This window comes from Pan troglodytes, chromosome 18 (genome assembly GCF_028858775.2).
Source record: "Pan troglodytes isolate AG18354 chromosome 18, NHGRI_mPanTro3-v2.0_pri, whole genome shotgun sequence".
NCBI lineage: Eukaryota > Metazoa > Chordata > Mammalia > Primates > Hominidae > Pan > Pan troglodytes.
The window spans coordinates 4134015-4147603 of record NC_072416.2 but is presented as its reverse complement, the minus strand read 5'-3'; the positions used below and the strand labels follow the sequence as shown (position 1 = coordinate 4147603).

General features: G+C 57.7%; 1 protein-coding gene across 14 annotated transcripts in view; it reads right to left on the bottom strand.

Moving 5' to 3' along the window:
* MAPK8IP3 (mitogen-activated protein kinase 8 interacting protein 3) overlaps nucleotides 1-13589 on the bottom strand; it is a 65709-nt gene that overhangs the window by 18475 nt on the left and 33645 nt on the right. For 6 of the 14 annotated variants that reach the window (XM_024350022.3, XM_024350026.3, XM_024350023.3 and 3 more), the window contains 5 exons: nucleotides 12607-12630; nucleotides 9816-9960; nucleotides 6017-6263; nucleotides 5026-5128; nucleotides 4652-4770 (listed from right to left, as the gene is read on the bottom strand). In XM_024350022.3, coding sequence (XP_024205790.2) covers nucleotides 4652-4770; nucleotides 5026-5128; nucleotides 6017-6263; nucleotides 9816-9960; nucleotides 12607-12630 — 638 coding nt within the window. The other 8 variants (XM_024350030.3, XM_024350024.3, XM_024350031.3 and 5 more) reach the window with 3 other exon arrangements.

The following is a 13589-nucleotide window of genomic DNA, read 5'->3' as shown; positions in this document are numbered from 1 at the left end:
TGTGATTTGGGAGGCCAAAGTGGGAGGATCACTTGAGTCTAGGAGTTTGAGACCAGCCCTGGCAACACAGCAACAGCCCACCTCTATAGGAAACAAACAAACGAACAAACAAAAAAGTCTTAAAATTGGTGTTGTCTGAGATTCGATGGAATATAACAGATGCCCGACCTGGGCTCTTTTTATTTCTCCATCACCAAAGGAACTCAGAGTAAAAATGCTGAGAGAGGTGCAGGGCCGCCCACGTAGACGCTGGACGGAGGGATGTCGCTCTCCACCTGCCGACTTTTGGCAGAAGCACCCTCCCGTCACGTGCAAAGCTGACGTGTTTCTGAAATGATGCTCTTTCCCAGATCTGTGCAGGCTCCAGGCTCTCCCCTGCTTGGCAGCCACACAAGGGCGTACTCCTCTTCCTGCTGTCTTCAGGAGTTCGTGCCCATTCTGCAGCTAAGCTGGACATGGGGCGAGTCGATTAGGGCAGAGGGGCGCAGGTCCCAGCTCATTCGTCCATCCTGGTTGCCAGAGAGTAGGCTCCTCTGTTTCAAAAACCTTCCATCAACAGATTGCAGCAGCAGGAGGTCCCCACTCATCAGGACTGCCTGACTTTTTCTTTTCCTTCTCTCTTTTTTTTTTTAAGAGACAGGGCCTCACTCTGTCACCCAGGCTGGAGTGCAGTGGTGTGCTCACAGCTCACTGCAGCCTCAAACTCCCAGGCTGAAGTGATCTTCCCACTTCAGCTTCCCAAGTAGCTGGGACTTACAGGTGCACACCACCATGCCTGCCTAATTTTTTTATAAAATGTTTTGTAGAGATGGGGTCTCGCTATGTTGACCAGGCTGGTCTTGAACTCCTAGGCGCAAGTGATCCTCCTGCCTTGGCCTCTCAAAGCTCTGGGATTACAGGTGTGAGTGACTGTGCCTGGCCTCCCTGCCTTTCTTATACGCATTATGTTTAAGGCTCTGGAAAGGCACCAAAAGGTCTGTTACTCCCAAGAGCAGCCTGTCGTGCCAGCCTGAGCTCGGCAATACCCAGATGACCAGCACCCTGCAGAGTAGGGTGGCAGAGCCCAGAGTGCACAGAGGGCGTGGAATGCACAGTGACTTGCGGCCTCATCGTGGAGCGCACAGTGACTCGGCCTCCATCATGGTATGAGAAAAGGACTGCCTCAGGGTCTCGTGGGAAAGCAGACTCCTGGCCAGTGCCCTCTAGGTGGGCGCTGCAGGGGGTGGCTGTGCAGCAGGGCGAGGCAGCACAAAGGCCACGGGTTGAGCACAGGGTACCACAGCCAACAGGGTGGGCGGATGCGCAGGCCACAGAGTCCCTGGTTGGTGAGGAAGCTGCCAATCCTGGTCATCTCTTGGAGCCGGGCGGGGGTCAGAGTGTGGCTGGAGCACGATTCACAGCCTCCCAAAGGTGGAAAGCACCAAGCAGGGGCCCATTAGGGCAAACAGATGAGCACAACGTGGTCTGTCCATGCAACGGGCACTACTCAGCAGTGAAAAGCCAGGAGGCACTGACACGCTGCAGCTGGGATGGACCTTGAAGATGTGACGCAACGTTAAAGAAGCCAGGCAGAAAAGGCCCATTGCTGTGAAACGTCTGGAACAGGCAAATCTACAGAGACAGAGCGTGGATTTGTGGTTGCCTGGGGCCGGGGAGGAGGGGGAGACAAAGTGACTGCTCATGGGCACGGGGTTTCCTTTTGGGGGTGAAGACGATGTGACTGTCAACACCGAGCATGCTAAGACCCACTGGACTGTACACCGTAAGTGAATGAATTACACAGTGTGGAAATCACATCTCAATAGAGCTACTGAACAGCACAGACCTTGCTCAGAGTTAGGGCTGCTGTTCTGGGTGGGACCTGCGTTCAAGTCCGAGCTCTCACCGTCATCTCACCCTCCCTGACCTCAGTTTTTTTTTTTGAGACAGAGTCCCTCTCCCTGTCACCCAGGCTGGAGTGCAATGGTGCAATCTCAGCTCACTGCAATCTCCGCTTCCTGGGTTCAAACAATTCTTCTGCCTCAGTCTCCCGAGTAGCTGGGATTACAGGCGCCCGCCACCAGGCCCAGCTAATTTTTTTTTGTATTTTTGGTAGAGATGGGTTTCACCATGTTGGCCAGGCTGGTCTCAAACTCCTGACTTCAAGCAATCCACCCGCCTCAGCCTCCCAAAGTGCTGGGATTACGGGCGTGAGCCACTGTGCCCGGCCTCAGTTTCTTCATCTATAAATGGGGACACTGGCAGGAGGACGGCTTGATGCTGCAGTAAGGACCGACGGTGGCTGTGCCCGTCAGTGTTGCCACCCACAGAAATGATACCGCCCACAATGAGAAGGGCAGCTGCGACCTGACACTATGTGTTCTGCGTACACATGTGTCATACCTCTGTGGGCCGTGGGCCATGGTGCCTGGTAGGTGTCACCAAGACATTAAAACAATCGGCCAGGAGTGGTGGCTCACGCCTGTAATCCCAGCACTCTGGGAGGCCGAGGCGGGTGGATCACAAGGTCAGGAGATCAAAACCAGCCTGACCAACACTGTGAAACCCCATCTCTACTAAAAATACAAAAATTACCTGGGCATGGTGGTACATGCCTGTAATCCCAGCTACTCAGGAGGCTGAGGCAGGAGAATTGCTTCAACCCGGGAAGGCAGAGGTTGCAGTGAGCCGAGATCGCACCACTGCACTCCAGCCTGGGCCACAAAGTGGGACTCCATCTCAAAAAAAAAAAAAATCATCATAGCATGGTGGGGAGGTTCCCTCTGGTTTTTACTCTCTTCTTGGCATTTGCTGATATTATTTAAATATTATAAGCATATATAATTTTTTCAAAAAATAAAAAAATAGCTAAAAAATATACATTATCGGCCGGGCATGGTGGCTCACACTTGTAATCCCAGTACTTTGGGAGCCTGAGGTGGGTGGATCACCGGAGGTCAGGAGTTCAAGACCAGCCTGGCAAATATTGTGAAACCCCGTCTGCACTAAAAATACAAAAATTAGCCGGGCGTGGTGGCGCATGCCTCTAATTCCAGCTACCTGGGAGGCGGAGACAGGAGAATTGCTTGAACCCGGGAGGCGGAGGTTGCAGTGAGCCGAGATTGCACCACTGCATTCCAGCCTGGCGACAGAGCGGGACTTTGTCTCAGAAATAAATAAATAAATAAACATTATCTGAATTATGTAGAGTGGAAGGATATCAAAATATTAAAAGAGATTACCCCTATTTAGCAGAATTGTTCTGAAGACTAATCTCCTTTGGATTTTTTATATATATTTTTGCAACACATGAGAAAAGTTCCACAGAAAATTCACAGCACCAAAGTGTGCCCTCACCGCTGTCCTGATCTCAGGGGAGCATTCCATCTTTCACCACCGAGTACAGTGTGTCCAACACTACTGAACTGAACACTTCACCTCGGTTAAGATGGTAAATATGATGTTACTCATACATGGCCTCTACTGGGGCACTTTCTGACTCAAGCCAGGCTGAGACAGGCCTCCCTGTCAGGGTGAGGCCCTGCTGGTGCTCAGCACCCCACATTACTCTGCTCCCTGGAGGTCCCCCTGCCCCAGGTAAGACAATCAGCTCAGGAGTACACCAGGAGGCAGCCTGGGATCCAGGAGCTTCTCACCCCGCGGGCTGGGGGAAGCAAGGCCATGGCGAAAGGCTCGGACCCTGACGCGTGCAAGGGGACAGACTGGGCTGTCCTACTGCCCGCCTGTCATGCCTGAAAGCCTGGGGCTCAGAGCCACATGGCCAGTGCTCAGCTGCCAGCAGACGCCATGAGCACAGGAGCCTCCACGTGCTGACAGGAAGCAGGTCCTGATGTTTGCAGCCGCCGCAGACCTAGGCACAGGGGTCCGGTATAGACCTGTGGCGCCGAGGTGAAGCCAGGGCTGTCTGCGGAGGAGTGGGCAAGTGGGCACCCTCCCAACCTCCTCCAAAGTCAATGGTCCTAGGGCGTGCGGCGAGGCTAATGGGCACGGAGCAGAGAAGCGGGCACCCTCCCAACCTCCTGGAGAGTTGGCAGCCCTGAGGGTGTGTGCAGAAGATGGGGCGAGGCTAACAGGCATGGATTTCTTTTAGGGATGGCGGAACGTTCTAAACTGAGATCGTGGGGGTGGCTGCCCCACCTGTGAGTACGCTGTAATCCACCGCACCGTGCACTCAAAGGGGGTGAATTTTATGATGCAGTCGACCCTCAATACCCACGAGTTCTGCATGTGTGGATTCAACCAGCCTCACAGAAAATGTACAGGCCTGTGGTGGCCGTGTCTGTACTGACGTGTACACTTTTTTCCTGTCACTATTCCCTAAATGACACAGCATAACAGCAACTACTTACACAGCATCTACAACATAACCTAGAGGTGATTTAGAGTACACGGGAGGGTGCAAACACTACACCACTTCAGAGCAGGGACTTGAGAAGCCTCAGATTTTGGCATCCTTGGGGCAGTCCAGAAACCAATCCCCTGTGGAGATGGAGGGACAATTCCCTGTGAAACGCAACTCAACAAAGCTGGAAAAAAAAAGGTTCCTAGCTGACAGCTGACAGAGGACTTTCCTTTCATTACAAACAAAACCAACAGCAGAAAGCCCCAGCATTGTGCAGGCGCAGCGGTGCGGGGCAAGGCTTGCGCTTACCTAGGAGGTCGGCCCCTTCGTCCACATCCCCGATGACCTCAGACCCTGCCGTCGACAGCTCGTGGTACAGGGAGTCGGTGTTGATGCCGAAAGCTTTGTTCACGATGCCCTGGGTTGGGCTGTTGGGATGCACAGGTCGGGAGAGAGAGCAGAGTCAGTGGGCAGCCCGGAGTGGCTGCGTCTGCAGACTCTTCCAACACCTCCCACCGTGGCCATTCAATGCCCACACTGCCCTGCAGGCCGGTCGTGGATGGAGGCGGTAGGCCACAGCCTTGATGGTTCTCCCAGTGGTGGCAGAGGAAGCCTTCACCAAAGACACCGACTTGGATAAATACTGAGCCCTCAGGACCCCAGGGCCTGGGCTGAGCCAGTACCTGCTTCCTGTGCGGTCCAGGCGGGTCTCTGGACACATGTCCAGCTCTGGCGTGGAGTCAATAATGTCTTGAACATCAGACCACTCGTCACTGCTGCCCATGCCTAGGGGAGAGCACAGGGGCACCTGGGGTCAGGAGAGGGTCTGGCAGCCTCTGCCCTGCTCACTGCTGCCCTCGGAACCTGAGTCTGGTGGGCTGGAGCTGGACCACCTGCTAGGTGGGGATGATCAGAAAACGGCTCTTCCCAGGCTGACTGGGCAGAGGTCGAACCCCAGCACAGTGGGCGTCTGAGGCAGGGCCTGGAGGGGGGTGGGTTGCAGCAGCCTCTCTGCATGGGAGTGTCAGCAGTAAGCCCAGTCCCCAGAGATCCCATGTCCAAGCAAGCCAGTGGCTGGACCTCCTCTCGGCCCTCATTCCCCTCTTCTCTTTCCCTCACTGGCCTGTGTGCCGTGGGGCAACGCAGGTTACTGGTTAGTGGGGCTGTGTGCCACGGGGTGACGTAGGCTACTGGTTAGTGGGGCTGTGTGCCGTGGGGCGATGCAGGTTACTGGTTAGTGGGGCTGTGTGCCGTGGGGTGACGCAGGCTACTGCCTTAGTTGTGTCTCCCCAAATCCATATGTTAATAGATACCCCCTAGCATGACTGTATTTGGAGGCTGGGCCTTTCAAGAGGTGATTATGGTAAAATGAGGTCACGTGGTGGCTCTAATCCAATGGGGCTATGTCCTCGTAGGAGTTGGAGATGAGGACACAGACACACCCAGGGGATGCCCGTTGAGGACACAGGGAGAAGGTGGTGTCTACAAGCCAAGGAGTGGCCGCAGGAGGAACCTACCCTGCCAGTGCCTTGATCTTGGACCCCAGCCTCCGGGCTGTGAGGAACACGTCTCTGCTGCCTGCACTGCCCGCCTGGTGCATTAGTTTCACATCTACCCAAACCAAGCCCTGCCTCCTGCCCGAGGGAGCCCAGAGCCCCGGAGGTGGGCACCCACCTATACTGACGTTGCGCATCTCCTGGGTGACCTGGACTTCCATGTTGCGGCTGTCGCGCTTCTCCCGGGCACGCTTGCTGTTCTTGGAGCCCACGCCATAGTCCCCCAGGGGCTGCAGGCTCTCGTTGAGGGGTGTGACGGCGGCCGAGGGCACGGAGGATGTGGGCGTGTTGGACTTGGTGCCTGTGGTGCTGGGTGTGGCAGCCGCCGAGGACTGGCCTGACTCGGACATTTCATCCTGTGGACACTAAGGCCAAACACAGGGAGGAGGGAGAGCGAGTCACTGCAGGTCCCTGGCCTGCGGCTCCGCCGTGGCTGCCTGAGGCCCCGCGCACCAATGCTTTGCACTTTGCCTCGCTCAACACCCTGCGGGCCAGAGCTCCTCTGCCGCCTGCCAGGCTAACCTTTCCGGGCCTCACCACTCCCGAGTGGCTCTGCTTATCCGGCACTGACTCCGGCTCCTCAGAAGCAGTGCCACCCTCCTGAAATGGCTTGGAACGGGGCTTTCCACTGGCGCCCTCCCCAGACAATTGCTTGTAACGGGCCAGCGCCTCGCCAGGGACACAGCGGCAGCCCCCTGTAGCTTGTGGCTGTTCAGAAACAGGTCCGGCCCAGGTAGGGCAGAGGGCTCTGACTGGGGACCCAAGAAGGGCTGGCCGTGCCGCCACCGCTGCCCCGTCACCATCACTGTGCTGAAGAGCTCGAGGCTGGGCCCACCCGCGCCTGCCCCACGTTCCTCCCCGGGCTCAGGTCAGGGCCAGGGAGTGACCAGAAGGTGCTGACCCTGTGGCTTGACTGGACCAGAGCTCAGCCCTGAACACGAGCAAGCGCAAAGAAACCACAATCCCTGCTCACAGAAAGGGACGCCACCAAGACATTCTGGAGGGTGGGGGCAGCCCGGATTACGAGAAACCGCAAGCAGCCGTCTACCTCAGGAAGCTCGCTAGGGAGGAGCGCATTCTATGTGACTAATGCGGAATGCGAAACAAACATTCTTTCCAATGGTCTTTCCTAACAAAGATACTGAACCAGCCCGAGAAAAAGAGCCCCAAACCTTCTCGTCTTAGCTGACCTGATCGCCCCCTATGGCAGAGCTTGCCCGTGGCCCCCGGCCCTCCTTGAGGTGTAGGAAAGTGCAAGGCCTCAGAGGCACCCAGGTGGCTCCTGTGCCTGTCCCAGGCAGCCGCTGGGGGGGTCCCGTGGTCTCTCAGAGGGCGCACCGTGGGGGACTCTAATGCCAAGGATCTCTCCCAGGGAGGAGCTGTCGAGGGGGTATCCAGCCCTCTCCACAGCTGACTTATACTGGCCTTTAAGTGACCAGGGCAGACGGGACTTCCAGAAGTCATGGCCAGTTCTGACCTCTGCCTCTGCCCAGCCTCTCTGGTCACCGCCAGGCTCAGGGCACGGGGCCTCTCAGTACCGGACACGGCCACTCGCTCAGAGGACAGATTTCTGCTTCATCTACCAGGCTCCTAAGTTTCTCTAGAAGGAATCTCAAAATGACACACCTTCCTCTATAGTAGCTATTCTCAGTTGGGCTGACTGCCCCGAGGGGATGCTTGCAAAGTCCAGAGACATTTTTGTGGTCACAAATGAAGGGGGTGCTCCTGGCATTCGTGGGTGGAAGCCAGGGATGCTGCTCCACACCCACCACGTCCCAGCGGCCCAGGGCCACGCATGTCCAGCCCCAAAAGATGAGCAGTGCCGAGGGAGAGCCCTCACACGGGCGCAGCCCGCCTCCCGGAGTGGCTTTGTGGAAATGTCTGAGACGGCCTGTGGCTCTGCAGCTATGCCCAGTTTGAAAGGAAAACCCTTGCTCTTCATGTCACTCCCCATGCTGGAGGAAGTGAGTACCGCTCGTGCAAGAAGTCTGTGCTGACGTTCTCAAAGAACCTGTCTACCCAATGCATCACAGGCACCTGGTGTCTCACCAACTCTGCCACCACCCGGCAGAGAGAAAACAGGGAACCCCATGTGGCCAGGCAGGGTGTAGCTGTGCACATCAGACAAACGCTTCTGGGCCACCTTCCTCCACGGCTGGGTCCCCGGCCTGCTCCTGACCCTCATGGTGGCTGCGGGGAATTCTGCAGTCTGATTGCGCCTCCCCTAGCTCTCCGTCACCCTACAGGGCCACCACTTACCCATGGGACACTCCCCCTGGCCACAACTTACCTAAAGGCAAACCTCTCAACCTCCTAAACATCAACGTGTAGCAGTGACCTCCAAATGCATTGAAAGAACCCAAACTCTTAGCGGTCATTCCTCACCATGAGTAGCCACAACTGTTTGGTTAAAACACTGAAAATACAGTACATAAAAACAAAAACAAAACAAAACAAAAAACAACAAAAAAATTAAGAAATTAGAAAAACTTCAAAACCTAGAGCATAAAATAAAAAGAACTTAAATGTAATAATTTAAAATAAAGAAAAATCAAATAAAACACACCTATGAACGAAAACATAAAACGCTACAATTTATGAAGAGAGAGACGATGTCAGACAACGCAGGAGGTGAAAGGAAAGACATCATGAGAAGAAGAGCGGGCCCAGAGCGGGCGCGAGAGGCAGCCCGGAGGCCAGAGAGCGTCAAGCAAGGGCTCCCCCGGGCTGAGGCTGACGTGTCTTCAGATGCCTATGGGCAGGTCCCAGCTCCAGGCCCGGGGAGCGTGAGCCAGAGACAGTGAGAGGAGGTGGGCCCAGGTGGCAGGGCTGGGCCCAGAAGGCCCGGGGAGCCCGCAGCCCTGCCACCCTCTCTCCAGCCCTGAGCACAGGGAGGACAGGAGAGCGTTCCAGATGCCATGAGGGAGCTCGCTCCCAGAGCAGCGCAGCAGCAGGTGGGCTGACGGAGCAGGAGCCTGCAGCAGCCCCCACAGGCACGATGGACACTTAGAGGTGGAAGGACAGTCGGCAAAGCGTGCAGCAGGAAGTAAGCTTCTGGAGAAGTCCCAGGCCCCACATCCACCAGCCCAACCCAGCCCACAGGCCCCAAGGGCTCTGCCTCTGTGGACATCCTCCGATGGCCCCTGTGGGAAATCCACCAGACCCGGGGTCACCTCCTCTTCCCAGGAAGGTGGCTGTCCTTACCTGGCACTGAGGCCAGTGAGCTCACAGGCCAAAACCGGCAGCAAGCGACCTGGGGCCCTGAAGGAGTGGCCTGGCTCTGGGCCCCTATGCTCTGAGGTGCACTCACCGGCTGGCTGTGAGAACCTGCTGGGGCCCCCGCACTCTGGCTGTGAGTACCTGCTGGGGCGAGGCTCTGCTTTCTCAAACTCAGGACCCAGGAGGCGTTACCAGGGACAGGCAGGGAGGGGCCCAGAGAAGAGGAGCTTTCTCCTCACCTTTCTGCCAGCGGAGGGCAAACCCCACACTCTAGACACTGACGTTCCTCCGAGAGTAGAGGCGCGGCTCTCAGGGGCAGGATGTGTCTGGCTGGAGCCCGGGTGGGCGTGAGGCTTTATGTGGGGGTGTGGTTTGAGAGAGGATCACTAAGCTCAACCCTGACAGGCACTGTACACCCCTGGCTACAGAGCGGTCTATCCAAGGGCAGGGAGGTCTAGCCTGGACTAGCAGGTGCCGACACGAGGCCGCGTGGAGCAGCCACAGCCACACAGGGCCTGCTGGGCAGCCCGAGCCCCTGACACCCTGGCTGGGTTTCTCCATCCTGCCACACACGAAGGGAGAGGGCGAGTGGCCCAGAGAGCTGTGAAGGGCTGCCTGCAGACAAGGCTCCCACCCCAGTGAACGGGGAACACCAGCAACAGGGAGGAGCCTCTCACTCCACGGCACGGCTACAAAACCTGGTAGCTGGAGCTGGACTGCAGCTGGCCGAGGTCACTCAGGTGCCAGTGGTCCCCCGCAGGCACGAGCTTGCCCCCGATCTGTGCACGTACCGTGCCGTCAGCCAGGGGGAACACGTTCAGGGAGGTGGGGCGCTCCTTCCTGCTGAAATGGGGGGCGAGAGGAGAGGAAGCAATGGTTAGAGGGTGGCTGTGAAGATTTCCCAAGCCCTCCCAGGGCAAGCAGACCTCGAGTGATGGGGCCGCTCCACACCAGCCCGCAGCCTAGCTCGAGCATCTACTCAGTTATGATCCTACGTGGCGTTTCCCCTCCCGTGATGCTGCAGTTTCTCATTTTTATTAAGTTCAATTTTATTTTATTTTATTTATTTTTATTTATTTATTTATTTTATTTTATTTTATTTTATTTTATTTTTTTGAGACGGAGTCTCGCTCTGTCGCCCAGGCTGGAGTGCAGTGGCGCGATCTCGGCTCACTGCAAGCTCCGCCTCCCGGGTTCACGCCATTCTCCTGCCTCAGCCTCCCACGCCTGGCTAATTTTTTTTTGTATTTTTAGTAGAGACGGGGTTTCACCGTGTTAGCCAGGATGGTCTCGATCTCCTGACCTGACGATCCGCCTGCCTCGGCCTCCCACAGTGCTGGGATTACAGGCGTGAGCCACCGCGCCCGGCCTAAGTTCAATTTTAAACAGACACAAGCCGGGTGTGCTTTAGACACCCCACAGCAGAGCCAGCCACGGGACTTGGCATCACGGTCAGCGCTGCACGGCCACCATGAGCAATGCCTTTTAGGACCATGGTCTTATGTGTGCCCAGCCCTGCCTCCCTGTGGTGTTACTGCCAGCCCTGCCTGTTCCCCTGGCGCCAGCAGAGGGAATCCAGCCTTCCTGCCCCTGTGTCTTGTTCCTTGGCCCCTCCTGCCTATCCTCATTACTCCTGTTCATGAGGCTGCCTCACTGCAAAATATCTGAACACGACACATCCAGAGTAAGGACTGACCCCGTCACATCTGCTGGAGCCGGAGCCTGAGCCTGAGGGGCGTCTTCTCCCTCCCCACGTGTCCTCTCTGCTGTCAGGGAGCCCCGAACCTGAAGAAGGACCCTGGGACAGCCTGGCCTCGGACAGCCTGGCAAGACAGTGGGAGCGCCTGGGAGCTGGAGCTGTCAGGACAGTACTCAGTGCCCCCTGCTGTGGGCTCAGTCCCTAGGGATGGCCTCCTGTGGGCCGTAAGCAAGAGCAGGGATGGAGCCCAAGGTCTCCCTTTACGTCCTCCTCCGTGGGAGTTTCCAGTCAACAGCCCAGAGGTCCCAGAGGCCAGGCTGGCTCCTCACCTCCTCAGGTCTGGGGGGCAGGCCACGTGGTCAGATGCTGGAGCCCACACTGCTCAGGGCTATTCAGGACAAGAATTAAGAGTCTGCTTGCACCACAGCCTCAGCTGCTTACATCTCAGCCCTGAGACTGTGGGAGGGAAGGGAGCTTCCTCAGGGGTTCAAGGAACCTGCTCTGGCCATGCCTGGAGGATGCAGACGGCGACGGGAACGCAGCGGCCGCCGCTGACCAGGAGCTCTGCTACCTGGGTGGGGAGCTATGAAGAATGACCCTGGGAAGGGGTCTCTTTGTGGGGTGCATACAGCTCTGGGGACTGGCCGCCTGCTCTGTTATGTTCAGGACAACACCGTATCCTGTAGCACGAGGGAACCAGGGCCGGCTGGGACTGGGCTGTGCCATCTTGGCTGCTGGTCCATGGCACTCAAGCTGTTGTGACAACAGCCATGAGGTTCCCTGGCCACCGTGAAGGCAGCCAGCCACCAGGCCCAGGGAGCATGACCCCAGTGGGAGGCTGGGCCTCAACAGCCCTGTCTGCACCAGGGGCCTCCTGGCCCCACTTCCACTGCGCTCCCAACGCTGGTGCGGGGAGCGCCTCTCCTGAGGCCCAGTTCTGACGCCATCAGACACGTCTCAGTCCCTAGACCGAAGCCGATGCGGTCCTGGCTGTCACCAGATGCTACAGGGGACAGCAGGGTCAGAGGGGCCTCTGGTCTCCCAGGAGGCCAAGGGAATGCACGTACGGCTCTCCCACCCACACAGCTCCATGCTGGGCCACGGCTCAGCCAGGCCATCACCTCCGACAGAAATCACCCAGGATCAGGAGCTGCCTTCACTCTTTCCTTTGCTCCTCCCCACCGGCCCCCAGGCCCTGGCCTCAGGCTCGTGAGCGTTTGTCGACTGACCCCATCCTCCCGATTTGTCCTCGCAGCTCCCTCAGGGGATGCAGATGCTCCCTAGTTCAGAGACCACCACCCCCAGGGGTCACGCCACCCTCGGGGGTCACGCTGCCCTTGGGGGTCATGGGTGTGTCACCGGCTGTGACACAGGCTGGTGAGTGAGGGAGCTGGGCTATGAGTCCAGGTCCGACTGATGCAGAGAGGGGCCCTTCCTTGGCCCGTCGCCCCCCGAGTCAGCACCAGCCCCACCTGATGCACACCCCTCCTTAGCAGGAGTCGGCGCCGTGCCTTCGTCTGTGACCAAGGCAGTGCTTGTGGAGCGAGGGCAGAGTGTGGGCGACCTGGACGGCGCTGCCCAGCTGCGTGGCTGTGCAGGGGACCCGGTGGTCGCCACCTTCTCAGCGTCAGTCTCGTGAATGTGGCCAGACGGCCCTTCCGACCTCTCACATCTGCCACAGGAAACACCTCACAGCAGACCAAGCAGCCGTCCTGGGCTGGTAACTGACGCCCTAATGTGCCTGCTGGTCGGCCCCCAGCACCACAGTGGACACACCTCTTGGGTTTTACCTTTTCCTCCACGACTGACGAGGACTGCAGGGCAGCGACAGACACGGCAGCACACGGCAGTGACAGCACAGAGGGCGAGACAAGGAGACAGGCGTTAGAAGGCGTGGGCAGCAGAATGCGCACACGCCACATGGATGGTCAGCATGTGGTGATGGCACAGAGGGCGAGACAAGGAGACAGGTGTTAGAGGGCGTGGGCCACAGCGTGCGCACACGCTCACATGGACGGCCACACAGATGCTCACACGGACGGTCAGCATGTGACGATAAGGAGACAGGTGTTAGAGGGTGTGGGCAGCAGCGTGTGCACACGCTCACACGGACGGTCACACGCTTACACGGACGGTCACAGACGGTTGCACGCTTACACGGATGCTCACAAGGACGCTTACACGGTTATGGATGATCACACGGATGCTCACACGCTCACACGGTTATGCGGACGCTCACACACTCACACGAACGGTCACATAGATGCTCACACAGATGGTCACACGGAAGCTCACACGGACGGTCACACACTCACACGAACGGTCACACAGATGCTCACACGGACGGTCACACGGAAGCTCACACGGACGGTCACACGGAAGCTCACACGGACGGTCACACGCTCACACAGACGGTCACAGGGATGCTCACATGGACGGTCACACGCTCACACGGATGGTCACACGGATGCTCACACGGACGGTCACACGCTCACACGGACGGTCACACGGATGCTCACACGGACGGTCACACGCTCACACGGACGGTCACACTCACACGGACGGTCACACGCTCACACGGACGGTCACACTCACATGGATGGTCACACACTCACACGAACGGTCACACAGATGCTCACACGGACGGTCACACGGAAGCTCACACAGACGGTCACACGGAAGCTCACACGGACGGTCACAGGGATGCTCACACGGACGGTCACACGCTCACACGGACGGTCACACGGATGCTCACACGGGCGGTCACACTCTC